Source organism: Pleurodeles waltl, chromosome 10, assembly GCF_031143425.1.
Source record: "Pleurodeles waltl isolate 20211129_DDA chromosome 10, aPleWal1.hap1.20221129, whole genome shotgun sequence".
NCBI lineage: Eukaryota > Metazoa > Chordata > Amphibia > Caudata > Salamandridae > Pleurodeles > Pleurodeles waltl.
The window spans coordinates 576,130,101-576,157,649 of record NC_090449.1 but is presented as its reverse complement, the minus strand read 5'-3'; the positions used below and the strand labels follow the sequence as shown (position 1 = coordinate 576,157,649).

The window sequence follows — 27,549 nt, the reverse complement described above, 5'->3', positions numbered from 1 at the left end:
ATTACGCAAGCTGACAAGTAGATTGCTACACGCATTACGGGACATGGTGGGTGAGGTCTTACCTGCCACCCCAGAAGACTTGTTCCTTCAGTCCAAAGTATTCACAATTGTGGAGATGTGGGCAAATTAGTAATCTGCTTGAGCCTGGACATCAAGGAGTGTCTAGGTAGTGCTAGGAGAACCAGCATGTCTCTTGGATCACACACCAAGATGAGGTCCACTAATTTCTCTGGAAATTACCAGGCATCCTTGATTAACATGCCTTTCGACTGCTCCCTCCTGTTTGGTGAGAAGGTGGATTCGGCCATATAGCATTTTAAGGAGAGCAGAGCCATAGCATGCTCTTTAGGCTTTTCAGCTCCAGTAAGGCAATCCCCGCCAACAATTTTGCACTCTTTCAGGGATATGCCAGAAGCTTGGGGTAACAACTATATTAGGCTCTGCAGCCTGCCAGTCGTTTTTAGGTCAGGCCATGGATCAACAGACAAGAACCTAGCCACTATGGAGAGAACTCAACTCAAACGTCTGTCCTTTCAGCCACAAACCACACAACCCTTTAGTGCTCTCTAACAGTCTAACAGGCCCACCGTGACCCGGAGGGAGGCAAAAACAACCACATCCTGCAGGGATAGCAATACATTACATCTGACAGTTGTACAAAGTTGGAACTTCAGGCAAACAACCTAAAGCACCACAGTTGAGGCCCTAGCTTGCACCATGGCCCACGAATAAGGTCTGGGAAAAGGACTATAGTAGCACTCTATCCACAAGCTCCTCTAGAATTTTAGTTAATGTTAAGGTTTCTGTCAATCTGAAATACAAAGCTTTTATGGACACATTCAAGGATATTCTGGGGGCAAAGGACCTTTCCCTTCTCCTTGCCTCATGCGGTATTAAGCCAGTGTAAATTGTGTACATCCTAACAGGTATAAGGCCCACAATAACACATTCAGTTCTTTGGAATTAAGAGTCTGTCCTTTTCGGCAAGCAATGTACTGAAATAGAACATTTAGCATTTCTGGAGGGTTGATTGGGGTGGCATTGAAGCACTATAATCTTATTGGACAGCTTAATCATTGACCGTTTTGATGAATGCCTAATACAAGGCAGCTTCAGGGAAGCAATGTATCTTTGACTGCATGTACCCTTAAGTTACATGAAGTATATAATCATGCTCAGTGCCACAAAGTCAAGCAATATCTTTATCAGAATGAGTAGTGTCCTGCTAGCCCTTAATCTACATCCGTCAAACCATGTAGACACCTAATCACCTTTCGCCACCACTTAGAGGCCTCAGGAGGCTCATATCTTCCTTCCAAGACATCAAACTCATAACACCAGGAAGCAGTTAAACTTGCCCATCAAGGACAATGCTCTACAGACCAAAGCAGGGATGGCTGCTTTCAAGAGAGAAGATTAAAGTAGGCACTGCCGCCTTAAGATGAAATGGGGCCAATACAACTGTGAAATGTGTCAGTGTGTAACCTAAAGTCAAAGACTGCAACGTCTGCAACGTTGCCCTCAAGTCCTTTAAGCATACAACAAACCTTATCCCAAAAACAGTCCTCATCAGTTTTAAAAAATGCAACAGCCAGTACAGAGTGACCAATTTCTGGGTATGAGAAATAAATCAAAGTAAGAGTGTACCCCTTTTTCACATACATACAGTAGATAGGCAATTACAGAAAATTATGGCAATCTTGGGTTAAAGATCTTTTCCCTCAAACGAAAAGAACCAGCAGAAGTCTTTACATAAAGAATTTCTATCATAAAGCATGTGTGACACACGAAGAATACAAGTCAAGCTATGAAAAGGAAAGATTGATGATAAAATCATCAATTTATACATTCATATAGCTTTGGATCCTGTAAAATATTAAACTTCTCTTCCTCATGTACAGAGGTCCACTGGTGCTAATGTTCTTCTGCCACAGGAAGCATGAAGATTTCTCAAACAATATCCAATACATTTGCACTTCCAAACGTAATGAAGTTCAGGAAAGGAAGCTCACCTGTGACAGTGATCTTGAAGGTGACCTTCTGTCCAGCCGCTTCACAGGTGTACTCCCCAGCATCCTTCTTCTCTACCTGTTCCACCACCAGGCGGCGAGATCTTCCATCAGACTCCACCCTTATCCTCTTGCTGGCAGTGATCAGTTTCCCTTCCTTGTACCATTTTACTTCAGTGTTAGTCTGCAGCACCTCACAGCTCAGAGAGGCACTATCAGTCAGGATAGCCTTCACATCCTTTTGAACTTCTTCCTGGTTTACAAACACTGCTTCAACCTCTATTAAGAGTGAAAAAAGCGCAACTTTTTAAATTAACAGGAGGTAACTATAATTTAATATTTTGCACGTCTTGCCCATGATGAAAAACCTTCTATTTTAACAACACAAGAAGGAGACAGTCATCCAACTTTCAATCTAGGGACGTCTACTGACATAAATTGAATTTAACATAAGCACTTTAAAATGCATGGGCTTCAATATTTAGCATAATGCAAATCCTGTCGGCAAACTTTCAACTTCAACGTTTGTTTGTGGAGGCTTTTGTTAAATTAGATATTCTTATAATCTGTAATGGAATATACACTAAACATGTTGACCCATAAGCGCCAAACCCTAAATCAGGGCAATACGTTCTCATTTCCTGTTGAATACTTTATGTGCATTTGACTCAAAATCACAGCCATCAGTCCAGTTCAATCAGTCTTGAATAACAGAAATATGTATAATATATATATATATATATATATATATATATATATATATATATATATATGTATTAAGCAGAGTGGTAGATGTATTTTGTAAACTGGTACTGAACACACCATATAGAATTTGTGAGTCATAAAATAATGCTCACTGTAACCCGCTAATGATACCCAGGAGGTTTATCAGGTAAGGGAGAGACTACCAGGATGTCTACATCAAATTAGTCAAATAAAGATGACAATGGCTTCAAAAACACAGTGTCCTGAATGCCACAGTTCCAGATGGCACTGGTCTTTGGCATATGACTAGCCACGACCATGAGGACCAACTGAGGAGGCATGACTTGCATGTTCGAGAATCAAATTTTTCAAGTTAGAAATAAACATAGGGGCATATTTATGGGGATTTGGCACAGGGCAGCGCAGCAAGTCACCTTGCTGCACTGCACTGCACTGAGTCACAGTGAAAGGGCAGGAATGTGCCTTATCTATAACATTCGGTGCTTTCCTGTCCTTTCCCCCTGCTCTGGCGCACAATGGGCTGCCGAGTGCCAATACAGGCACTCTTGCACCATGGTGCAAGGGTGTCTGCATTGCATGGAGGATTGTCTTTGTGCAGGAAGTGGCACCTTTGTGCACAAAAGCAATACTGGGGGGCTTTTTCCTCTTTCCCATTTGAGGAGAAATACAGATATTTCTCCTCGTTGCACTTCCCATGGGGAATGCATAAGGTTTTGGCACATCCCCGGGTTTCAAGCTCTTGTAAACCTGGGGATGCATCAAAATCCATTAGTGTTGCATGGGATCACCCATGGCAATGTCCATCAAACACCTCCCTTGCACAGAGCAAGGCAACACAGCAATTTGCGCTTCCTTGCCCTACTCCATAGCTATGAGGCCATTCAAAGCCAGGCAAAGTGGCTTTGCATAGCCTCATAGATATGAGTTCAAGATGTTCGCCGCTGTTGCATCAAAGGTGATGCAACTGCAGCGCAAGGGGCTAATACATGTGCCCCATAATATACATCTAAAAAATTTCCCTGTTCCCTTACTGTGTGCCCATGTGTAATGGAGACTTCCGGGCCGACGCACGAGATGCAGATTTTTAGCCACCATCTCACTTAAATAACATGTAGGGGGTGCAGAGGGATATAAAAAAGTTCCACACAATTCCTGTGATGCAGGGAACCCTGATCTTTCAGGCGTGTCCTACGAACATCTCTGCAAGAGAGAGTTTAAGAGTAACTTTAGGGTCTCCACAGGAGAGGGTATAATCTACATTATGTCTTGAGCTTCTAAACTGTGCGAGTACACGAATGTAGAATACGTTCTAGAAAACATGCATTGATGGGGTTAATAATTGTATGTGCTACATGGCCATATTAATTAACAGGACCCATTTTACAAATGCTGCTAACATCATATTCACTTTTAAGCAAGTGATTTGCGACACTGTGCTTCCAGCTCCAGGCAGTCTCCAGTTTATGTTTGAGTATGAGAATGGTGCAACTCTTTGAAACGGTAATTCGGCAAGTCTTACAAAACCCAAGCAGTCTGTTAACATTCCCCATGAATACTTCAAAACGTATCAGAAAAAAACGAAAGATTCAAAAATATATATATTTCAGTTTCCTAAAATGATTGAACAAATTCGTTATTGCATAATTTAGAGATGTCTGGCAACAGAAAATCCGTCGATTTGTGCGGGTTATTTCATCATAAGATTTTCCAATAGTACAACCGCTTTTTTATATGTGAATAAAATAACAGTGAAACATTAACCGGCTGCATTAATCAATAGCAATAGCTAGCGAACTGTAAGGTAGCTTACTCTATCATGTTAGCCCTCACAACTTACTTATGTGTTATGACATATGTCTTTCAAGTGGCTGTGTTGCCCTCTATGGGCTGACAGTCTGACTAGTATCATATTCATTCCTGAATCAATAATTTGACTCTGGGTAATCTTCCTCCTGGTGGGAAACACCTTGCTCAAAATTGTAGCATTATGTAGATTCCTAGAAGCTTCTGCGACCTCTACATTTCTATGTTAATGCTGGCAAAGAGGGTGCATGGGCGATGTTCGGGCTATAGAAACCAGTACATAAAATGGGTGCCAATTGTAACTCATCAACATCTGCCTTAAACCTGGCGTTAACGTTTGGCCTAATCCGAGGGAAACACCTGCTCTTATTGGAGAGTACTGAAGCACCTCCGGACAAACAGGTATTACCATTACACCATTCTATAAGATCTATGCACTTAACACGCAACTGTATTCATTTTATGTCACTGTGGCTACACTTTTCATGACAATTTGCCCATTAACAATCTTTTGGGAAAACATATTTTATTAAATTTAAGGATAAGTGCACTATCACATGTGAACAATGTTCTACCTTTTTTATTTGTAATGGAGGGGCACCGGACATTGATATCACATCCATGACAACATTCTTGCACCTCTTTTTTATATGAAATTGAATTTGGCCAATTGCTTTCTATTTAAACCCATTTTTAGTTTTTTGTAATTCTATTTCTCTATTCCTATACATTTCTGGAAAATAGCATAACAAGTTTTTTCCAACTAACGGTGGACTTTTTGCTACTTTTTTTAAGGAACGACAGAACAAATGACAATTGTTTTAGATATTTATGCATTTTGTAATTGACGTTTCCTCGTTTTCGCATAATAGCAATCCTGTAATACAAAATTAAATCAAACTTCTGAAAGACTGGTCACTCCCTGCTTGACATAAGTGACAAGTGGGGTGACAAACACCTTACTGCATTAGTCACCAACAAGGAGCAGGTTTGCTTCAGGGTATATTTTACAGACAGAGTAGACCCTTGTGCAGAATCCTGTCAGTTACATGCTAGGTTAGAGGACAGATCTTTGCAGCATTAACTGCGCAAGCTTCAGAAGACAGCAGAAAGAATTAAGAAAAAAGTACAAAAATCACTCTATGTAGACAAGTTCCTGTCTACATCTACTGATGGACAAAAGGGAAATCATGGTGTCGACAAGTAGCATCAATAAGACTGAAAGGGATATAGGTGCTTTGCAAAATTAGGATGAACATCGGGCTTCAGAGAAAAGAAAGGATAGTTCGCCACAGCTGAAAAAAGTATTAAAACCCTCCTCAGTTTTTATCGCTCGTTTCACAAAAAAGTCAATTCGGTGAAATTAAAAACACAGATATAAATGAATCACCTTACGCATTTAAACCAAGTGGAGCAGCTGGAATTAGAACTTAAGTATCCTGGCTCTACATGAGACAAGTTAGCCAGCTGATTACATGCCCTTCTACAGGTGGTCTCCAATAGCAAGAGTCTTACTCACCAGCGACATTGATCTTAAAGGCGAGTTTCTGCCCAGCGGCCTCACAGGTGTATTCCCCAGTATCTTTTATTTCCACCTGCTCCAGCACCAGCTGTCGGGATCTGCCTTCAGACTCCACCTTCACTCGCTTGCTGGCAGTGATCAGTTTCCCCTCCTTGTACCACTTGACCTCGGTCTTAGCCTGGGACACCTCACAGCTGAGGGTGGCATTCTTTGATGGGAAGGCCTTCACCTCCCTCTGCACCTTATCCATGTTCGAGAACACACCAGGCTCTGTGTGAAACAATATGCAATTTCAGCCAGAGCTTAGTGAAAATGCTGACTTTTTTATAGGAATGTACACACTGGAAGAAGAGCAGTCATGAAAATAACCAGCTTTGAATTACCCACATCAAGGCAGAGGCTTAATATATTCCATGTGAGCGACAATACAACAATGCAAATGAAGAGGAGAAAGAAGAAGGGGAAGAGGAGGAATTAGAAGAATAGAAGGAAGAAGAGGGAAAGGAGCTGAAAGAAACAGAAAATGAAGAGGATCTGCAAAAAGATAAAGCATGATCTTCATAAATCAGTAGGTGTTTTGCTGCTCTTATCGCCACAAAACTATTTATTTGACCAACCTTGGAGTTATGAATAACCTCAGATATTTGGGTTGTGTACAGTCCATTGAAAGAGGTGGTAAAGCAAAAGTATGCGGCAAACCAAAGCAATCATCAAGTTCTATATTGTTTTTTTCTTTCACTTCTGTTTCATATTCAGTGGATTTGTGGCTTTGAGAAAATAAGTATCTTGAGTAAGCTTTAAGATACTTTTGACCCGACTTCACAAAGAAAACGGAGACATGCTTGCTCAAGTAATTTCTAATGACAGCAATAACCAGAGGTAATTTGATCAACAAAGAAAGCACAGACAGGAGGTGGCGGGGGACACGCATCATTGCATCAACACTCTTCTCTCATTGCAGGTCAATATCTGATTGGACCGCAGTTGTATAATTTGGTGTGCAGGGTAGGGCAGACAGTTTTTATCAGCCTGCCTTTTATGAACTCCTAAATGAGACCTTTCAACCACTGCTATTTTTATATGCCTGGGAGAAACACACATTGTAACAAGGTAGGTATTGTAACTGTGGTGGGGACTGTGACAGGAGCTCTTTGGCAGCTGGGTTGTGCAAACATTACACTGTCTAACACAAAGCCTAAGCATGTTTGATGTTTGTTTTGTTTGGTGTCAGGATACGGATGGCCACATGGAAGCACAGCACGCAGGGATCACAGGACATTTTTTGACGAATCCATGAGCAGCAGTGGGGCGCCTCAATGGGTAGATAAGTCTGCCAATGGCACAGTGTTGTGTTGCAGGCCTCTGGTGTATACCTGCAATGTGAGTGCAATGTGAGCATATGCCTGTTTGAGAATTCAGACTCCTAATACACATTTTCTACGGGAGATGGTGGGCCTTGCAGAGGAGCTGCAGTCTTTTATAGTCTTTTACATTGATTTCATATCATATTTGATATTTCATTTTATTATGCAAATGTCTAGAATCATTTATCATGTTCTATATTTCTAAAATATAATGCACGAATTGAAACTAAAATAGTCTCCGTCCATTTCTGGTATTTTATTGCCGAAAAAGGCACAGCTCACTTATCACCTATGTCTGAGAGGTGGAGCCCCTCATGAACGCTCCTCACCTCCATCAGCTCCCCGGGATGCAGCAGGTCATGGTGACCACCCTAGGTACTGTTTGCGGAACAATCCTGGGCTAGCAACTCTCTTGAAAAACTTTCAGGGCTGGAACCCTAGGAACCCTTAAGCCACCCCCTGGAAGACATACTCACCCACATTGCCTGCATGTTGAACTGTTCATGAAATTATTGTTATGCACATGACCCATTACTAGTTATGTAAAATTGTTTCTCTAATTAAAGTTAAGGAGGAATGTAGTGTTGAGAACCTGATGCGAAGGCGGAGGGGTGATCTGTTGGCTCCCCCGCCGACGTGCAAGGATTTGGTTTAGCCCACACACTGTGCATGGTGCATAATAAAAGGAAACTGACGCAGCTGCCTCCACAGTTAAGCGCCAGTAGGGGTACAATAACACTACGCCTCTGCCTCTGACATTTGAGTGCTCCCCGTGCTGGCCCAAAGCCGAGGCCCAGCTCCCCAGGTGCTTTTTGCACTCACTTTCTTTGCATAATTGCAAGATTTTAGGTTCAGCTGCAATACTTGCTTGGAATTTCTAGGTTCACTTGGAACACTTACTCCACATTTTAATCTTGTTGTCATTTTAGTTTGCCCAGTGGGGTAGTGTGAAAATGCTAATGCGCTACTGCAGCAAACTGTCTCATATCTGCAAGAAAATATAGTAACGAGAGATTTATACACTGTTCTAGGTGTTCAAATGAGCCTCTCCGAGAATCCCTTGACCTCCACAGTCTCTTCCATTTACCAACAATCCTGACCATCAGCCTTCAAAAGGCAAACATATTCACGGAATAGCATTTTGGTATTGTGATCCTGGTTGCACTGAAATGTTCCAGTGTAACTAACACAGCTGATAACAATTGATGGTCAAAGAAAATCGCCATATTAGTACACTGAACCCAAGGTGACATAGTCATCTTGTAATCATCTGTTCACCCACCTGTGACTTTGACTTGGAATGTTATTTTGTCATCCTGTGCCTCGCACGTGTAACTTCCCTGGTCACGCTGTGTCACGTTCTTGATGACGAGCTTGCGCTGCACGCCCTGTGCTATAATGGCCGTTCTCTGGTCCTGTTTGACTTCGTTTAGGTCTCTTTTCCACAACACAGCACCTCCTGCTGTTGACAATTCGCAGGCCAGTTCCAGGTTCTCAGATACAGACACTGTGATTTCAGATGGCACTTTAGGCTTGTTGACAAATGTAACTGCTTCCTCTACATAAAAACACAAACATGCACACAAATAAGGGTTTCTTCCAAGTGCAAACGGACAAGGAAAGCATTCAAGAAAGACTTTGGTATGCATAGGAACATGCTCAGTCCCTGCTCAGCACAGCTTCCATTACCATAATCAGAATGCTGTAAAATCAAGAGATAAATTGCCTTAACCAGGGGGCGTGGCTTCGGGCGTCAAGATGGCGGTCGCACTCTGAGAGTGCTCTGGACCCCTCCGTCATCCGCCCGAAATTACCACGATTTGGCGATCTGGAGGTGCCGCGCCGGCTGTCCCCGCGGTCTCCCCATCTCACTGGGGCCCGCTGATGTGAGCGGTGGTTGGGCCGGACCCCGTTCGCGGGCCGCGGCCCGAATGCTAAAATGGCCGCTAGAGCTGGACTGCCTCGAGAGGGCTGTTGCTGAACGACCGGGCCCTTGATGTGGATGCTCTGAGTGCAGTGAGAGACGAGGAAGACTCGGCACTGGGCCTCGGGGCGCGGGCCCCGTGAGCGGGTGGGACGGCGCTGCCCTGGCCCACGGGCGGAGCCCCTGGTGCCCCAGGCTGCGCCGCGCACATACCTGGTGGCGCTGACCTGGAGCTGCGGCGTCTGAACCGCCTGGAAGACGGGATCCTCTGAGAACCGCCCGAGCGGCGTGGGAGCCGCTAAAGGGGGGTCCCCTGCGGCGAAGCTTCTCTGGACCCCCGAGAGAGGTGAGCGAGGTACCGGCGGCTGACTGAGAGGGCGTTGGCCGTGCCGGGGCCCGTGCGCTGGGACGGCGATTCCACCTAGACGCGGGAGGGGCGTCGGCCCACGAGTAGGTGCTCGGTGCCCTGGTCCGGACCGCCTCGAGGGGGGTCCCCCGGGACTTACCTGGCGGCCGGGGAACCACAATGGGGACATCCCCCGCGGCGTGCCGAGGGCCCGCGGTGAACTGAGAGGGCGATTGAAACGCCGGGCCCAGCTGCTGAGGCCTCACGCCCCCCGGGATGCATCGGGGAACGGGGAGACCACCCCCAAGATTCGTCGGGTGGTGAGAGGGAGGCGCAAGAGGAACGTCTCCCGCGGCGAGGACCCCTGGCCCCCCACATAAGGAGAGTGATGCGCCGTGAAATGCTGTGAAATGCGATGAACCAGATGAGTGGCAGTTGCGCAGGAGCACGAGTAAAACAACCCTCCAAAGTGAGAGGAACCTGGAATCCTGGTCCACCTTCTGGGTCCCAGAATAAATGGGGCCTGCTACAAAATCCTCTGAGGTGGGAATGAGTCGCGTAAACAATAGCAAAATCCTTTGAACCCTCCACTGGCCCACGCAGTTGCAGCTCAATCAATATATCCCCATCACCACTGACCGGAGACCGGGTGCCCGAGCCGGAGTGGCGGCGGACCCACCACCGGGACATCGTGCCCCCGAATCCACGACCCCGGCGAGCCAGCGTGACTGCATAAACCCACTCATCGCAAGAAAACTTCGCCGACGGTTGTCTGCTCTGACACACGTGCCAGAACACCCCAAGGAACCGTACACTGACCTCCGCCCCCGTATCAAGATGGGGAAAGACAAGGCAAACAAACAACCCCGGGTCTCCCAGCAAAAGATCGACCAGTTCACGATACCGGCGGGGCCCCGGGGGGGAGGAGATGCGGCCAGTGGGGGTCCCGCTATAGACGGAGTGAACGCTATCCTCCAGGCGATCCAATCTTCGCAAGCAGCCGTAGAAACCAAAATCGGGGAAGTGCGAGAGGACATGGGTCTTATTCGGCAAGATCTCAGAAATGCGGTGAGTCGCATCACCGACGTAGAAACCCGCGTCTCCCAGACTGAAGATGAGCTATCCGATCTTAAAACTAAAGTGGCCCAGCTACAAGCCCGAACCAGCGAATTGCACCGCCGTGCAGAAGATGCCGAAAACCGATCAAGGCGTAACAACCTGCGCTTTATCGGATTCCCCGAGGGCGTGGAAGAAGACAAGGCCTCCGAATTTCTGGAGCAGTGGATCAGGTCCTGGGTGCCAGATCAAACTCTCTCGGCATGGTTCGCAGTCGAGCGTGCCCACAGGGCCCTCACCCCACGCCCCCCTCCGGGTGGCCCCAAACGCCCGATGATTGCACGCTTTTTTAATTTTAAAGACCGAGACAATATCCTTAGGGAAGCCAGGCGCACCGAGGGCCTCCAATGGGAGAACCACAAGATCTTAATCTTCCCAGACTACACCCGTGAAGTCCAGACCCGCCGCCGATCATACGAGCACGTAAAACAAAAACTCAGAGCAATGCAGCTCTCGTATATGCTCCTCTTCCCCGCAAGACTTAAAGTACTTATGGCTGTGAAGGCGTACTTCTTCGAATCTCCTGAGAATGCATGGGACTGGCTAACAGAGGAGGGCGTCGGAGCCCGGAGGGGACCTGTGAAACCAACTGGAGGGGCCCCTTGCGAGAGCCCCCCCGTGGAGGGAACCCGGAGGAACCGGAGGCGCACCAGATCCCGTAGAGGGAGGCGAAGGGACTCAGGTATCCCCCCCAACGACGAGGCGGCTCGGGACCCCGATACACAGACTGAGGGAGTCCCGGACGGGCCCTCGATGCCCCGAGACACAACACCAGATTGAGCCAATCCCCGGTGCTTGGATAGCTTGAACCGATGGGCTCCCACTGAGTCACACCTGAAGGAACTGGGACCCGGACTCGCATCCGCGGATTCCGGAGGGGACACCGCGGGTGGCGTTATTGCTCCTCAGCGCACATTGCGCAAAGCTTGATCCAGACTCGCTAAATTGCAATTGATCCTACTAAATGGAGGGGTCCATCACTCCACCCCAATGACAGTCCATCTGGCTGTTAAGTTTTGGTTGAGAAGTTGGGCGACAGATGCTTCCAGGGAGGGAGTATGGGGTGGGGGGTGGTTGGGGGGCAAGGAGTTTAAAACAGGTTTAGATAGTAGAACGTTTGCCGTTTTTCCTTGTTTTTTTCATTACTTTAATATTTCAATGTTATGTTTGAGACGGTCGTCCCGGGGTCCACAAACAGGCAACCAAAACCACACAATACCCACACAGTCCACAACCCGACCCCCGCTGACCCACATTCTCTCATGGAACGTAATGGTCTACTTGATAAGATCAAGAGATCCGCAGTATTCAATACCCTCCGCAGATACTCCCCCTCAGTGGTCCTACTACAAGAAACCCATCTCCTTGGGACTAAATGCCCCATGCTCGCACGAGGGGGATATGACAGGGTTTACCACGCAGGCTTCTCCAGAGGATCCAGGGGGGTGGCCATTCTGCTCCATCGATCACTACCTATGGTGGTTACAGCCACACAATCCGACCCCCAGGGCCGATTCGTAGTAGTTAAGGGGACCCTTCACGGGTCACCGATAAACTTCGTATGTGTGTCCCGGCGGGACTAGACGCATTCTTACTCTCGCTTCGCCGTGTGGCAGCGAGTCTCCCCCAGGGTACCACCCTGCTGGGAGGGGACTTCAACGCCATCCTCAACCCCAGCTTGGACGTATCCGGTGAAATCTCTGCCAATAGATCCGCCCGGGCCGCGAGTCTTAGCAGCTGGGCAGAAAGCCTTGGCATGTGCGAGGTGTGGAGAACCTGGCACCCCAGGGACCGCCGGTACACACACACCTCGGCTGCCCACTCGACGCAATCCAGAATTGATCTTATATTCATGCCTGCTCTTGACATCAACAACGTCACGGGTGCAGAGCTGCTGCCCCGCGGGGTCTCAGACCACTCGCCAGTGCGCGTCTGGCTGGGTGGCACAGACCCCACCAGACGCCCGATATGGCGCCTGAACGCATGGAATTTACAGGACAATGATTATACCCAAGAAATTAAGAACCACCTTACCCAATATTTCGAACTGAATCTGGGATCGGTCCAATCTCCGGGCACCCTATGGGCTGCATGCAAAGCCACTCTTAGAGGACAAGCCAAATATCTCCTCCGCTCACGCGAACGTGCCAGAGACTCACAGCTGTCCAAGCTGGAGACCAAAGCACTAATCCTAGAGCGCCAACAAGTGACCTCAGCGTCAGCCTCTGTTCTGAGACAGCTCACTAGGGTTAGAGAAGAAATTAAGCACATAGCACTGGAATCAGCAAAGCATATTTGGAGGGCCTCAGCAGCGCAAATATATGGTTGGGGGGACAAAAACGGGAAACTCCTGCACTGGCTGGCCACCCGCCCTCTGGCCAACAGGGTCATACCTGAAATCATGGAGGACTCTGGTTCCCTTTCCAAAACTCCTATAGAAATTGCACAAAGGTTCGCCTCCTATTACACGCACTTATACGCAGAACACCCCCGACCCACTGCCGAGATAGAGTCCCCCCTTTTAAATGACATCACTCTTCCGAGTGTTCCTCTGGCGATAAGGGATAGACTAGACGCACCGATTGACCTCGCTGAGGTCATAAATGCGATCACCAGCCTGGCGCCGGGCAAGACCCCCGGGCCAGACGGATTCCCTGCAGAGCTGTATAAAAGATGCAGCGACATTCTGGGCCCCCACCTGCTCAGCATGTACGAAGAAGCCGAAAAACAAGGCCGCTTCCCCATTGAGATTGATCAAGCCACAATTGTGGTGATCCCTAAGACCCAACCCCCGTCGCGACACTGATCGGCATATCGTCCCATCTCACTTCTAAATACAGAGATCAAAGTGCTGTCTTCGATCCTAGCTTCTAGACTAAGGGAGGTGATACCCACCCTGGTTCACCCCGACCAGTGCGGCTTTATGCCCACCCGCAGTACCCGACACTGCATCAGACGACTACACCTAGCCTTGGCACATCACACGACATTGTCACACACTCCCCTGGCGCTACTCCTACTTGATTTTGAAAAAGCATTCGACACGGTGGATTGGTCCTTTCTGGACCAGGTGCTACTAAAAAATGGACTTGGGCCTAAATTCCGAAGACTGGTGAAGCTCCTCTATTCCAACCCGACGGCCCGGGTACAAGTGAACGGGGTGGTCTCTGACCCGTTCCCCATTGGCCGCGGCACCCGACAGGGATGCCCGCTATCCCAGCTGCTCTTTGCACTAATAATAGAGCCCTTGGCAATATTGCTGCGAAATGACCCCCTGATTGAGGGTTGGCCCTGGCCCAACTGCCCAGAGGACCGAGTCGCGCTATATGCGGACGACGTTCTACTGTACATTTCCAACCCGGCCAGAAGTGGTCCCCGTGTCCTACAACTCCTAAGCCTCTTCGCGGAAGCCTCAGGACTGATCCTAAATCCTAATAAATCCTTACTGGTCCCTTTACACCGCTCACGGGACTGTGTAGACTGGCAGCAGAGCATCCCAGTGCGAAGGAACAGCTTTAAATACCTGGGAATATACATCTCACTACTACCCGAGCTGACTTGGGAGCTCAATATCACACCACTAACCAGAAGAATTAGAGCTGACCTACAGCGCTGGAGGGCTCTCCCCTTAAATCTGCTTGGCAGAATAGCTCTCTACAAAATGATGATCCTCCCCAGATTCCTATACTTACTGCAAAACTTCCCACATCCCATCCCCAAGAAATGGTTTGGTGAGATGGATTCACTGGCGCATCAATTTATGTGGAACGACGCCCGTCCCCGACTCGCGCTTAAAATCTGTCAAAGAGACATCTACGACGGGGGGCTGGGCATGTCCAACATCCATTATTACCTCCATGCGATGCACCTGGTCGTGATCAATGACTGGGTGGGGGGTGGGTGGTCGGACCCGGCGTATCGGCTGGAGCTCCGGTCGCTGGGCTACCCGCGGATCTTCGACATCCTGTATGGGGGCCCGATCTCACGGGACATCCCAGACGTGACCAAAGTGACTTTACTGGGTTGGCGGGTGGCCCAGAGACTGTCGGGTGGTGGGGACGCCTTACCCAGCAGACCCCGCTGTGGCGGGGGAGACACCTAAGGGAGGTGGCGAATCTAGAGGGCTTTCAGAAGTGGGATAATATAGGCATCTCTACCCTGGGTGACGTATGGGAGGGGTCACATATGCGATCATTCGAAGACCTCCAAAAACTCTTCTCCTTAAAAAGAACGCAATTTCATAAATATCTCCAGCTCCGCCACGCCCTACTAGTACATGTACAAACTGGGGACAGCATACCCGAATATAGCCCCATGGAGGCGAAGGCACTGATGGGGAATCTGGGTGGGGGAGGTGTTTCCCAGATATACCGCGCTCTGATAGCCAATACCACCTGCCCCCTAGAGGGGCCCCGCCAGAGATGGGAAGGATGGGTGGGCCCCATGGATGAGATGGACTGGAGTGAAGCACTGATGGCCCCCCGTACCCTGACAATGGCCACCCGCTTCCGGTTAATTCAGACCTTTTACCTCCATACAGCCTACCTCACACCAGCCAAACTGCATCGGGCGGGCCTCCAGTCCTCAGCGGAGTGCCCGCGATGCACGAACCCCGCAGCCGATTTTTTTCACATGGTATGGGCATGCCCAATTATATCGGCCTACTGGGGAGCGATCACACGCGAGATCTCAGGAGTCCTACAGGAGGCCATAGAAAGGGAACCACTACCTCTCTTATTGGGGATTATGGGAGACACTGGGCTGAGAAGATCAGATCGAGCATTTCTTGGGATGGCATGCCTGGTGGCCAAGAGGGACATAATGGCGGACTGAAAAGCCAGATGCGCCCCAACACTTACCAAATGGAGGAGGGGGTTGGACTGGTGTGCACACCGGGAAAAACTGGTATACGAGGCCAGAGGATGTCCAAATAAATATGATAGGGTATGGGGGAAGTGGGAGGCCGCAGCAACCACTTAGGCGATGTGTGACTCTTATTTATAATATGGTGCCTGGGAACCAAGACTTGAGACCGTCTACTGTTAGGCGCCATGTTGGCACCTTGTTAATAAGTTTATGTTTTCATTATCTTTTTCCTTCTGCAAAATCAATAAAATGTCTTTATCAAAAAAAAAAATTGCCTTAACCAGCCTCTATTAATTGATCGGAAGACATATGGAATCCCACGCTGCCCAATAGGTTTGGTTTCTGTATATCTGAAGCACGTAGAGACTCACAATATCCATACACACTGAAAAACATGTTAAGTGTTTCTGTGCCCTGGGGCAAGATATACTTGGGGGAAGCCTGTTTGGAACAACTTTCAATTTATTACACCTTTTCAGCAAATTGAAGCCCTCCTGATGCACAACAATGTTGAATTATATGTTAAGCTTTAAGAAACTGAGGCATGCAAAGCAGCTGAAAGCCCAAGCTGCCTTGTGTCCACCCGTGAAATAATACCAAAAATAATCTACATCAAGCATTGATCAGGTCATTGTTTTTTGAGTTTAGATCTAGATCTTTTTTTTACATGCAACAACATTGATTATGGAAATCTATGTCAAACCAGCTTGTTAATCCCAAAGGAGGAAACATGCCAAGGGTGGCTTGTAAAAGGTTTAGTAGACTTAATATTAAAATAAGACATGTGGACACAGTGATTCAAAGTGTAGCTTTAGTTGCCACATATTTGTAATCACAAACACATTTTTGTATCACTCATGAATTCTTGCTACAGCAGTGAGACTCAAACTGCTGCCCTGGTGATTTTCTCAATTTCACTCGCTAATATTAATATATTTGTTTCTCTTCCCTGCATTGTCCCTTTTCTCCTCTTTATAAGTGTGCACTTCTCTGGATAGACAGTTACCCGTAACCCTAATGAGGTAGAGAAATGAGACAGGCAGGGTACAGGAGATGGACAGAGACATTTAAAGAACTTTAAAGATAGGGACGTAAAGTAGCAGGAGAAGTGAATATAGATAGCAATGATGGGGAATGATTTGAGACGTAGGGAGAGAAATAACATAATTAGAGAAAGGGGACATAGCCAGAGTGAAGGATAAATAGACTTTGAAAACAAAAGATAAAGGTATAGAAAATGAGGTATATAACTAGGTGAGGGTTAAGAGTTTGGTAGAGAGGTTGCGAAAAACAGAGATAGGGTGAAGGAAGTGTAGAGAGAAGCAGCGGAGTACAGTAGCCCAAGGGGTGAAGTAGAGAGAGAGGTGATGGAAAAATAGGTGAATTAGACAGAGGTAAATGTGGTAGGAGGTGGAGGTAGACAGAGAGACTAGGAAAAACAAAGAGATGCAAAGTAGAGGTCTGAAGATAAGAACATGTAAAGAAAAAGTGGTCAGGTGAAGAGAGTACCGGGGAAGAGAAAAAGGTTGAGAGAGATGTGAAGGCCTAAAAGAGAAAACTGGAATAGAGCACAAACAGGAAGTTGAGACAGATACATGAAGCAATGAGGTATGGGTAGTGAGATGAGGTTGACAGAGTTGAAACATAGACAGGGAACGAAAATGATGGATTTAGATGTAGGCACATAGGGCCTCTTTCCAACCCTGGCGGTCTATGACCGCCAGGGTGGAGGATGCTGGAAGCACCGCCAACAGGCTGGCGGTGCTTCATATGGCATTCTGACAGCCGCGGTCTCCCAGCCGGGTCCGGCGGTTTCCCGCCGGATTTCCCCCGGCTGGGGGAATCCTCCATGGCGGCGCTGCTTGCAGCGCCGCCATGGGGATTCCGATCCCCTTCCCGCCAGCCTGTTTCTGGTGGTTTTCACCGCCAGAAACAGGATGGCGGGAACGGGTGTCATGGGGCCCCTGGGGGCCCCTGCACTGCCCATGCCACTGGCAAGGGCAGTGCAGGGGCCCCCTAACAGGGCCCCAGCAGGATTTTCACTGTCTGCTCTGCAGACAGTGAAAATCGCGACAGGTGCCACTGCACCCGTCGCACCCCTGCAACTCCGCCGGCTCCATTCGGAGCCGGCTTCCTTGTTGCAGGGTCTTTCCCGCTGGGCCGGCGGGTGCCCTTTTGGCGGTCGCCCGCCGGCCCAGCGGGAAAGTCGGAATGACCCCCGCGGTCTCTTGACCGCGGAGCGGTCTTCCGACGGGGTTACTTTGGTGGACGGCCTCCGCCGCCCGCCAAAGTCGGAATGACCCCCATAGTGATATATAGAAGAGCAAGGTGATGAGAAAGAAGTAGAGGCAAAGTTGAGTGAGGTATATTTGGTATATTGAAAGAGATGGGTGAGGTAGACAAAGGCGAGGAAGAGAGAGTTGAGCTAGAGGGAGAGGGTGAAGGTATACAAAGAAGTAGAAATAGAGTATAAGAGAAAGGACTGAGTTAGAAGAGGTGAGGGGAAGTAAGGAGAAAGAAATGACAGAAAGAATATTTTTCAAAACAGTTGCAACCAGTTGCCTGAGCGCGCAAGGTTTAAGGATGGGCAAGACGTGTATGCACACTAAGGGGCACACTTCTAATATTTAGTGCAATGCAGCACAGCAACAAAAGTTGCTACCTTGCTACCATGCAGTGTCTAGCACAGTCTTTGTATTGGAAACATACAAATCAGTATGAAATCCTATGCCAAGACACATTCTTACACATTTCATATACTGGATATGTGCTGTGCAGTGCAGCACACATGCAATACGTGGAATGCTTAAATAAGTGAAAACATTTCTCCATGTTAGCGCCTGCTGCAGGGAGGTGTACTTTTTTGATACAAAGCTCAGTCAGGATATCTTAGTAGAATGGGCTTTGCATTAAAATCTATGGGTGGTTGTGCTAATCCGCCCAAGAAACATTCCCTTGGCACAACGTAGTATAAAGTGTTATTTGCACTGAGAAAATGACATCTTTCCAGTGCACACCTTTTGGACTGGAAAGTTAATACCCTTGCAAGAGTGTGCGCTGCTTTTCATCACTTTGCGTGATTTTTGCCCTGTGCAAACTCCTAGTAAAGTTGACTCTAAGGTTTGTTAAGCATACTCAGCTGTCATATTAGAAAACATATTTTTCCAATTAGCAACGTCATTATGTAAACAATCTTGACTGTCTCACTCACTTTACTAGGAGCCTTTTGGAAGGTGAGGGCCCTTGGCAATGGCCCACTTTGTCCAACCCTTAAAACATCTCTGCCCACACACACATGCACCACAAGACCTATGAGCACATAGATCATAGGCACCAAAGTAATCCATGCACACAAACCAATACATCCAGGTTTCCAGGCACACATACCTGCACCCACCCATTTGTACAATGAATCACATTCATACACACAGGCCACCATAAATTGACGGATGTACAATCACCAGTGCACAGAGGTACACAGATTTCAGGTGAAGGCAAGATAAGGCAAAATAGCATTGGCAAAGACAAAAGGTCAGGTGCCGGGTGGCAGCATTTTGGCTTTGTCGATGCTTGTTTTTTTGTCATGGTTTTTGAAAAACTTTATAGTTGGCAAAGTGACTAAAAGCAAAAATATGTTCAGGTCTCAAAAGCACACAGCAATAGCAGTCCCTGGTACTGAAAGGAACTATTTTTGTGAGTGAATATGCCCCTTTTGAAAGTTTAGAATAAAGTCACTTGAGGTGTAGTTAGCCAACAGCTGAAGTGGACTGATTCACTGCCCCTGCTGTATGCTCTAGTGGGCAGAAAAATGTGAAAGACACAATAGCAAACCAATGTGGGATGAGGACTGACCGGAAGTCCCTATAACTATGTTATAACTATCATTTTAATAAAATCAAAATGTCTTGTCTAGGAGTAAACAGTAACTTTTACAGAGAGGAGAGTGTTTAAAGTATTTAGTAACATTATCTCATAGTAAGCTTTGGCTTAATTATGAATGAAGGTCCCCGGACTTGTAAAACTGATTATTTTTATGATATAATCGCAAACTAATTATACACACAAGTAACAATTTAAGTTAGCTATGTGGGCCTGAACAAGACCCTTAGTAGTACATAACAGGTTCATTTTATGCATTACAGCCCAGTAAGTACTTGGTGGTGCAAGAATGGTGTTCAGGTAACAACACATAAGTGCAGTAATATTGTAAAAAAATGCATCATTTTTATATTCTCAAATAGATACACACAGGTGCAGATCCACTTACCATTCAACACAACTCACATACACACACCTCACACAGGCAAACATAGACATGGTTCAAATAGACAGGCAGAGGGATAACAAAGATTAGTGGCTAGCTGGATGAATAATTGATCTACTGCGCAGTGCAGAAGCAAAACCCCATCCCTGAAGGATGATGCTCCTACTGGCCTCACCCGTTCAATTGAAAAGCCAGCCATTCTGCATACTACACACGAGTCCATAATCTTAAATTTTCTCTAAAAGTATCAATCAAGGGGATCCCACAGAAGCCATTAATGAATCCAATTCTAAAAAGGCATAAGCAGACAAAAGTGATGGTATGTCCTGAAGTCCTACCCAGGTCAATAGGGGGCACACATCTCATCAGTTAAAAACAGAGGTTAGCTAGTGGAGAAAGAGAGTAAATCTAGGAAATTAGATTCAAAACCTAGCATGTTTACCACAGCAATAATTAATCCTTCCACACGTCTCTGTGCCTCTTTCATAAAAACACAGACAGACTGCCACTATTACAATCTGGGGAGCACAGATAGTTGACTAGAGCTCACTGCTCTCGCTAAGGTTGGTGATATCCTTTTGAGCAATAATGGCACTTCGCTTAGGGCCTCTTGCTCCAGCCCTCTTTTTATTTGTTTCCAAGTCCATTCATTGTTGCAGTATACGCTTCTATTTTTTTGGTTTGAATCTGTTTATTGAGTTTTACAATAGGCATCTTAATGGCAATACAGACAGAAATGGAGTAAGGGTAGAGTTTAGTTACAGGAAGCCAATATTCACCTGCTCGTTCAAAGTTGAACCTGGTACGTAATGATTATAATATTGCAAAATTAAGTGGTCACACAGAGGAAAAAACATACCAACGATGAGAGAGGGAAAGTGAAATGACAGAATACCAAGGATACATACATTTGCATATGTTAGCCTTGTAATGAAGGCGACATAAAGTTAAACTGGTAGGGTTGCAAAAGAAATGATATGTCCAGCGCCCAAGAGAAAAGAGGGTAATGTTGATAAACAGCTACTTTTTTATCATTTTTCAAAGAGAGCTAAACAACAACATTAACAGAGAACAACTGTAATACATCCCTCAAAGAGCCCCATTAACCATCCCACCGTCACATACCCACAGCTCAATTAATGCTACCAGTACAAAGTTCACTTTTTTTCAATCCATGGCCCGATTTATACACTAAGGGGAGTTATTCGTCTCAGCTGTTGTGTAGGACATGCCACATGATGATATATTATGTCCATATTTAATCAGGAGTATCTGAGTGTGAACCATTTACAAACTCAGATAAAATAGTGTCCCAATAGGAGGCTAGTGGGTACTTATAGAGTCCAAGAGTGCCTTCCCTATGCAGCGCTATGCTTTCTGCATTCCAGGCTGCTAGTGTCAGGGGTTCAGGCTATCTCCATCGTCTGGTGATGAGGTGTTTGGCCGTTATGAATCCCAAGTCCAAAAAGCGAGTGGTGACTTTAGCTTTCTTTTGCCTATGGTGCAGTGTAGGAAAGTACCATCTTGCCTGGCATGTTACCCCCATATTTCACTGTATATATGTTGTTTTAGTCTATGTGTCACTGGGACCCTGCCAGGCAGGGCCCCAGTGCTCATAAGCATGTGCCCTGTATGTGTTCCCTGTGTGATGCCTAACTGTCTCACTGAGGCTCTGCTAACCAGAACCTCAGTGGTTATGCTCTCTCTGCTTTCCAAATTTGTCCCTAACAGGCTAGTGACCAACTTCACCAATTCACATTGGCATACTGGTACACCCATATAATTTCCTAGTATATGGTACTGAGGTACACATGGTATTGGGGTTCCAGGAGATCCCTATGGGCTGCAGCATTTCTTTTGCCACCCATAGGGAGCTCTGACAATTCTTACACAGGCCTGCCAGTGCAGCCTGAGTGAAATAACATCCACGTTATTTTACAGCCATTTACCACTGCACTTAAGTAACTTATAAGTCACCTATATGTCTAACCTTCACCTGGTGAAGGTTGGGTGCAACGTTACTTAGTGTGAGGGCACCCTGGCACTAACCAAGGTGCCCCCACATCGTTCAGGGCAAATTCCCCGGACTTTGTGAGTGCGGGTACACCATTACATGCGTGCACTGTACATAGGTCACTACCTATGTACAGCGTCACAATGGTAACTCCGAACATGGCCATGTAACATGTCTAAGATCATAGAATTGTCACTCCAATGCCATTCTGGCATTGGGGGGACAATTCCATGATCCCCCGGGTCTCTAGCAGAGAACCCGGGTACTGCCAAACAGCCTTTCCGGGGTCTCCACTGCAGCTGCTGCTGCTGCCAACCGCTCAGACAGGTTTCTGCCCTCCTGGGGTCCAGGCAGCCCTGGCCCAGGAAGGCAGAACAAAGGACTTCCTCTGAGAGAGGTTGTAACACCCTCTCCCTTTGGAAATAGGTGTGAAGGCTGGGGAGGAGTAGCCTCCCCTAGCCTCTGGAAATGCTTTGATGGGCACAGATCGTGCCCATCTCTGCATAAGCCAGTCTACACCGGTTCAGGGATCCCCCAGCCCTGCTCTGGCGCAAAACTGGACAAAGGAAAGGGGAGTGACCACTCCCCTTACCTGCACCTCCCAGGGGATGTGCCCAGAGCTCCTCCAGTGTGTCCCAGACCTCTGCCATCTTGGAAACAGAGGTGTTTGTGGCACACTGGACTGCTCTGAGTGGCCAGTGCCAGCAGGTGACGTCAGAGGCTCCTTCTGATAGGCTCTTACCTCTCTTGGTAGCCAATCCTCCTTCCTAGGAAGCCAAACCTCCTTTTCTGGCTATTTAGGGTCTCTGCTTTGGGGATCTCACCAGATAACGAATGCAAGAGCTCACCAGAGTTCCTCTGCATCTCCCTCTTCACCTTCTGCCAAAGGATCGACCGCTGACTGCTCAGGACGCCTGCAAAACCGCAACAAAGTAGTAAGACGACTACTAGCAACCTTGTATCGCTTCATCCTGCCGGCTTTCTCGACTGTTTCCAGGTGGTGCATTCTCTGGGGGTAGCCTGCCTCCTTTCTGCACTAGGAGCTCTGAAGAAATCTCCCGTGGGTTGACGGAATCTTCCCCCTGCAACCGCAGGCAACAAAAGACTGCATCGCCGGTCCTCTGGGTCCCCTCTCAGCATGACGAGCGTGGTCCCTGGAACTCAGCAACTCTGTCCAAGTGACTCCCACAGTCCAGTGACTCTACAGTCCAAGTTTGGTGGAGGTAAGTCCTTGCCTCCCCACGCTAGACTGCATTGCTGGGTACCGCGTGATTTTCAGCTGCTCCGGCTCCTGTGCACTCTTCCAGGATTTCCTTCATGCACAGCCAAGCCTTGGTCCCCAACACTCTAACCTGCAATGCACAACCTTCTGAATTTTCCTCCGGCGTCGTGGGACTCCCTTTTGTGACTTCGGGTGGACTCCGGTTCACTTTTCTTCTAAGTGCCTGTTTGGGTAATTGTGTGGGTGCTGCCTGCTTCTGTGAGGGCTCCATGACTTGCTGGGTGCCCCCTCTGTCTCCTCATCCAAGTGGTGATATCCTGGTCCCTCCTGTGCCACAGCACCATCCAAAAACCCTAACCGCGACCCTTGCAGCTAGCAAGGCTTGTTTGCAGTCTTTCTGCATGGGAACACCTCTGCAAGCTTCTTCACGACGTGGGACACCCATCCTCCAAAGGGGAAGTTCCTAGTCCTCTTCTTTCTTGTAGAACTCTAAGCTTCTTCCAACAGGTGGCAGCTTCCTTGCACCCTCAGCTGGTATTTCCTGGGCTCCTGCCCACTCCCGACACTGTCGCGACTCTTGGACTTGGTCCCCTTGTCTTACAGGTACTCAGGTCCGGAAATCCACTGTTGTTGCATTGCTGGTGTTCGTTCTCCTTGCAGAATCCCCCTATCACGACTTCTGTGTTCTCTGGGGGTTGTAGGTGCACTTTACACCTGCCTTTCAGGGTCTTGGGGTGGGCTATTTTTTTAACCCTCACTGTTTTCTTACAGTCCCAGCGACCCTCTACAAGCTCACATAGGTTTGGGGTCCATTCGTGGTTCGCATTCCACTTTTGGAGTATATGGTTTGTGTTGCCCCTATACCTATGTGCTCCTATTGCAATCTATTGTAACTCTACAATGCTTGCATTACTTTTCTTACTATAACCTGCATAATTTTGGTTTGTGTACATATATCTTGTGTATGTTTCTCATCCTCATACTGAGGGTACTCACTGAGATACTTTTGGCATATTGTCATAAAAATAAAGTACCTTTAGTTTTAGTATATCTGTGTATTGTGCTTTCTTATGATATTGTGAATATGACACCAGTGGTATATTAGGAGCTTTACATGTCTCCTAGTTCAGCCTAAGCTGCTTTGCCATAGCTACCTTCTATCAGCCTAAGCTGCTAGAAACACCTCTTCTACACTAATAAGGGATAACTGGACCTGGCACAAGGTGTAAGTACCTCCTGTACCCACTACAAGCCAGGCCAGCCTCCTACATGCAGGACTACAAGACACACCTCTGAAATGTTCCATGTGTTTGCACGAGCAGCCATACGCTGCCGAGCATTGATATGTTCTTTTGAATGATCAATGGGGCAGTTGCTGGAAAGTCTCCCTACCGGTCTCAGAAACATGAAGGCCCTTTGGGTATGAGCTCAACCAAAAGACGTATCAGGTCAGAGTACTGGTGGCCTGGAGTTGATAGAGATGTAGAGCTTCATATCAAAGAGTGTGTTTTGTGTGTGTGGAGTGACAAATCTCAGAAGGTGGTGAAAAGAACTCTTATTGAATCAAACAAATCTGATGGTCCCTGGAAGAAAATAGCAATTGATGTCATGGCGCCATTGTATGCTTTAGGTAAGATACCTAAGTGTGCTTTGGTGGTAGTAGACTATTTTTCACATTGGCCAGTGGTAACATATTTTGTTAGTAGCACTATTGAAGTAGTCGAAAAGTTCTTATGTGATTTATTTGAGTCTGAAGGCGTACCTGAAGCTATTGTTTCAGACAATGGGGTACAATTTGTGTCTAAGGTCATGACTGATTTTTTTAAAAGGAATGACAACCGACACATAAGAGTGTCAGTGTACTACTCCCCAGAGTAAAGGACTGATTGAGAGGTGGAACAGAACTTTGATGGAAGATTTGCAGTAGACAAAAAGCAATGATGTGAGTTGACGTAAAGCAGCTAAGGAATTTATAAAGTAATACCGTACAACTTCCCAAAGTGTGACAGGGAAGTCTTCTTTTGAAGTGATGAGGTTGCGGAAGCATAGAGCTTTGCTTTGAAAAGGGGTAGAGAGGAAGAAAGTGGTGAGAGAAAGTGTGGAGGGAGATTACAAGATTGGTGATTGAGTCTAAATTTTCCGGACACTTGAAGGTAGTGAAAGTATACAAATATTCTTTGTTGTAAACTGATAGAAATGTGTGGAACCGTAAAAAGATTGTGAAAACTCCAGAGTGTATTGATCAAAAGGCGATAACTCGAGATGACTCAGAGGCAATTGTGTCAGGAGGGAGTGAGAGCCTATTCCACATCTCCAAGACAAGGCAATGATAAGGTTGCCCAAGAGATTAGAAGATTTTGTAATGCAATGAGTTTCCTAATAAAAAAACATAGTAGGACAGTGACAAAAATTCTATCTGTGAAATGTGACAACATATGTAGTCAATGCAAGAGTAGTAATGTTATAACATATGTAGTCAAAGCAAGAGAAGTAATGTTTTCTTTTGAGGTTAGTGGTAGAACATTAAAAAGTGTTAATTGTTAGTACATTCGAATCATTTCATTACTAGTTGTTTATATGTTTTTGGTGTAAAGTAATGAGAGAAGGAGATGTTTTATGTTTCATGTGTTTGCACGAGCAGCAATGCACTGCTGTGCGTTGATAATTGAATGTTCTTTTGAACGATTGATGGGGCAGTTTGTGGAGAGTCTCCCTCCAGGTCCCTCCAGGTCACACGCAGAAAAATTAACTTGATCTTTCTTACCTGCGCATGTTGTACAAGGAGTGTTTTCAACCTCCCATGTATGTAACCCTGTTGGTCAGTACATCTGGATAGGTGAGATGTAACTCCTCGCTAGTAGACCCGCAAGCGTGGACAGACCACAACATGTGAAGCAGATCTGCATCATTATAAGGACATCAAGGGCAGGTAGTGTCTGTGATTAATTTTAGCTGGTGTAAGGTAAGCCCTATGCATGATAAAGAATTGAATCAGTCTAAATCGGGTATTGTGTGGTACATTTCTGTCTAAGGGCTGTGGTGGGGAAGTTTTTGATGCAGTGTGGATGCGCAGTGAGTCAGCAAACCAAAGTATCAAGTGCCGGCCTGTTCCCATCATAAGATGGTTCTCTTCTGCAATGTCCAACCTTTCTTTGCACCCATGTAACCAATAAATAGTTGATCATACACCCGGAACTCTTTGGTACGAGGTGGAATGCCAACGTTCTTTTTTGGTCTTGGTGATGGAGTTTTTTCTCTTATGTAGAAGAATGTGAGGTTGCATAAAAAGTAGGCAAAATTATGGATTGGCCTACTTCCAAGGGCATGACCACTTTTGGCAAAATGTAAGGCCTGGAGTGCGGCTTTGACAGGCAGGTTAAGCCAACACAACAAAATCCGCCCTGACTGACCCCTGAGGACCAGGATGACACCAAGGAGGATGTCTCACCCTCACTGGGCTCCAGTCGGCAGCTGAAGGACTGAGTTTCCCTCCCACTCCCTCTGGTGAGAAACTGACTTACTGTGTCTTTGCAAGCTGGATGCTGTTCCCATTGCTGAGGAGAGCCTGACGTCTCTGAGCAGGATCAGAGCTTGCAAGTGCCTGCACTAAGGCACCCGCTGTCACGCTGAATACTTTTTTTTTAAAGTTCTCATACACCTCAAAGCTTTTGTCACACTTCCACACTGCAACCGTCACACTTTCCAAAAAGGTATGGAGGTGGAAACTAAGCCTGAGGAGACCAATCTCACCCACTCAACCTTTCTTGGGAGCGGCCCTCGTGGCTGACAGGTGGAAAAAGACAAGGTGTTTGAATCATTAGACTTTGTCGCTAACTTTTACCCACTCCAAACCTCACCAAGACCTCTGAGTTCTAAGATTATCCCCCCCACTCCAAAAGGGGGCCCATATCTTCTCCTTTTTCTGCCTCTGCTCAGGGCCACCCACCTTTGTGTCTAATTTTGCTGTGTACAAAAGGGCATTGAGCCAACTCCTATATATTGTGAGGGGACACTGCAACCCATTTTAAGCAGATCTCCCTTCTTGCCAAAAGAATGGAGTAAAACAGTAAGTTCCTCTTTTCTTTGGTCCAACCCTTCAGATCTTGTGGCTTCTCAAAAATGATAAGGGGGAGACTCACCAAAATCTCCCGCCTCAATATCTCCAAGCGCGTTCCCAGCACCTCAACCCAGAAGGAGTCAATGGCCGGGCACTCCATAAACACGTGGATATCTGTGGCATTTAGAGCCCACATTTAGCACAATTCACTACGTCCCCTTTCTTTATTTTGGTAAGCTTTGCTGGGGAGATATAAGCTTTATGTTTTGAGTACAAATGATTTTTTCCTCAAAGCAGCAGGTTTTACTACATCGAA

General features: G+C 46.9%; 1 protein-coding gene across 2 annotated transcripts in view; it reads right to left on the bottom strand.

The window, feature by feature from the left end:
- Nucleotides 1-27,549, bottom strand: part of OBSCN (obscurin, cytoskeletal calmodulin and titin-interacting RhoGEF) — a 1,961,032-nt gene that overhangs the window by 1,792,121 nt on the left and 141,362 nt on the right. For both annotated transcript variants that reach the window (XM_069211034.1, XM_069211033.1), the window contains exons 9-11: nucleotides 8,707-8,982; nucleotides 6,058-6,330; nucleotides 2,013-2,288 (exon numbers count right to left, since the gene is read on the bottom strand). In XM_069211034.1, coding sequence (XP_069067135.1) covers nucleotides 2,013-2,288; nucleotides 6,058-6,330; nucleotides 8,707-8,982 — 825 coding nt within the window. The remainder of the gene's footprint in view (nucleotides 1-2,012; nucleotides 2,289-6,057; nucleotides 6,331-8,706; nucleotides 8,983-27,549) is intronic.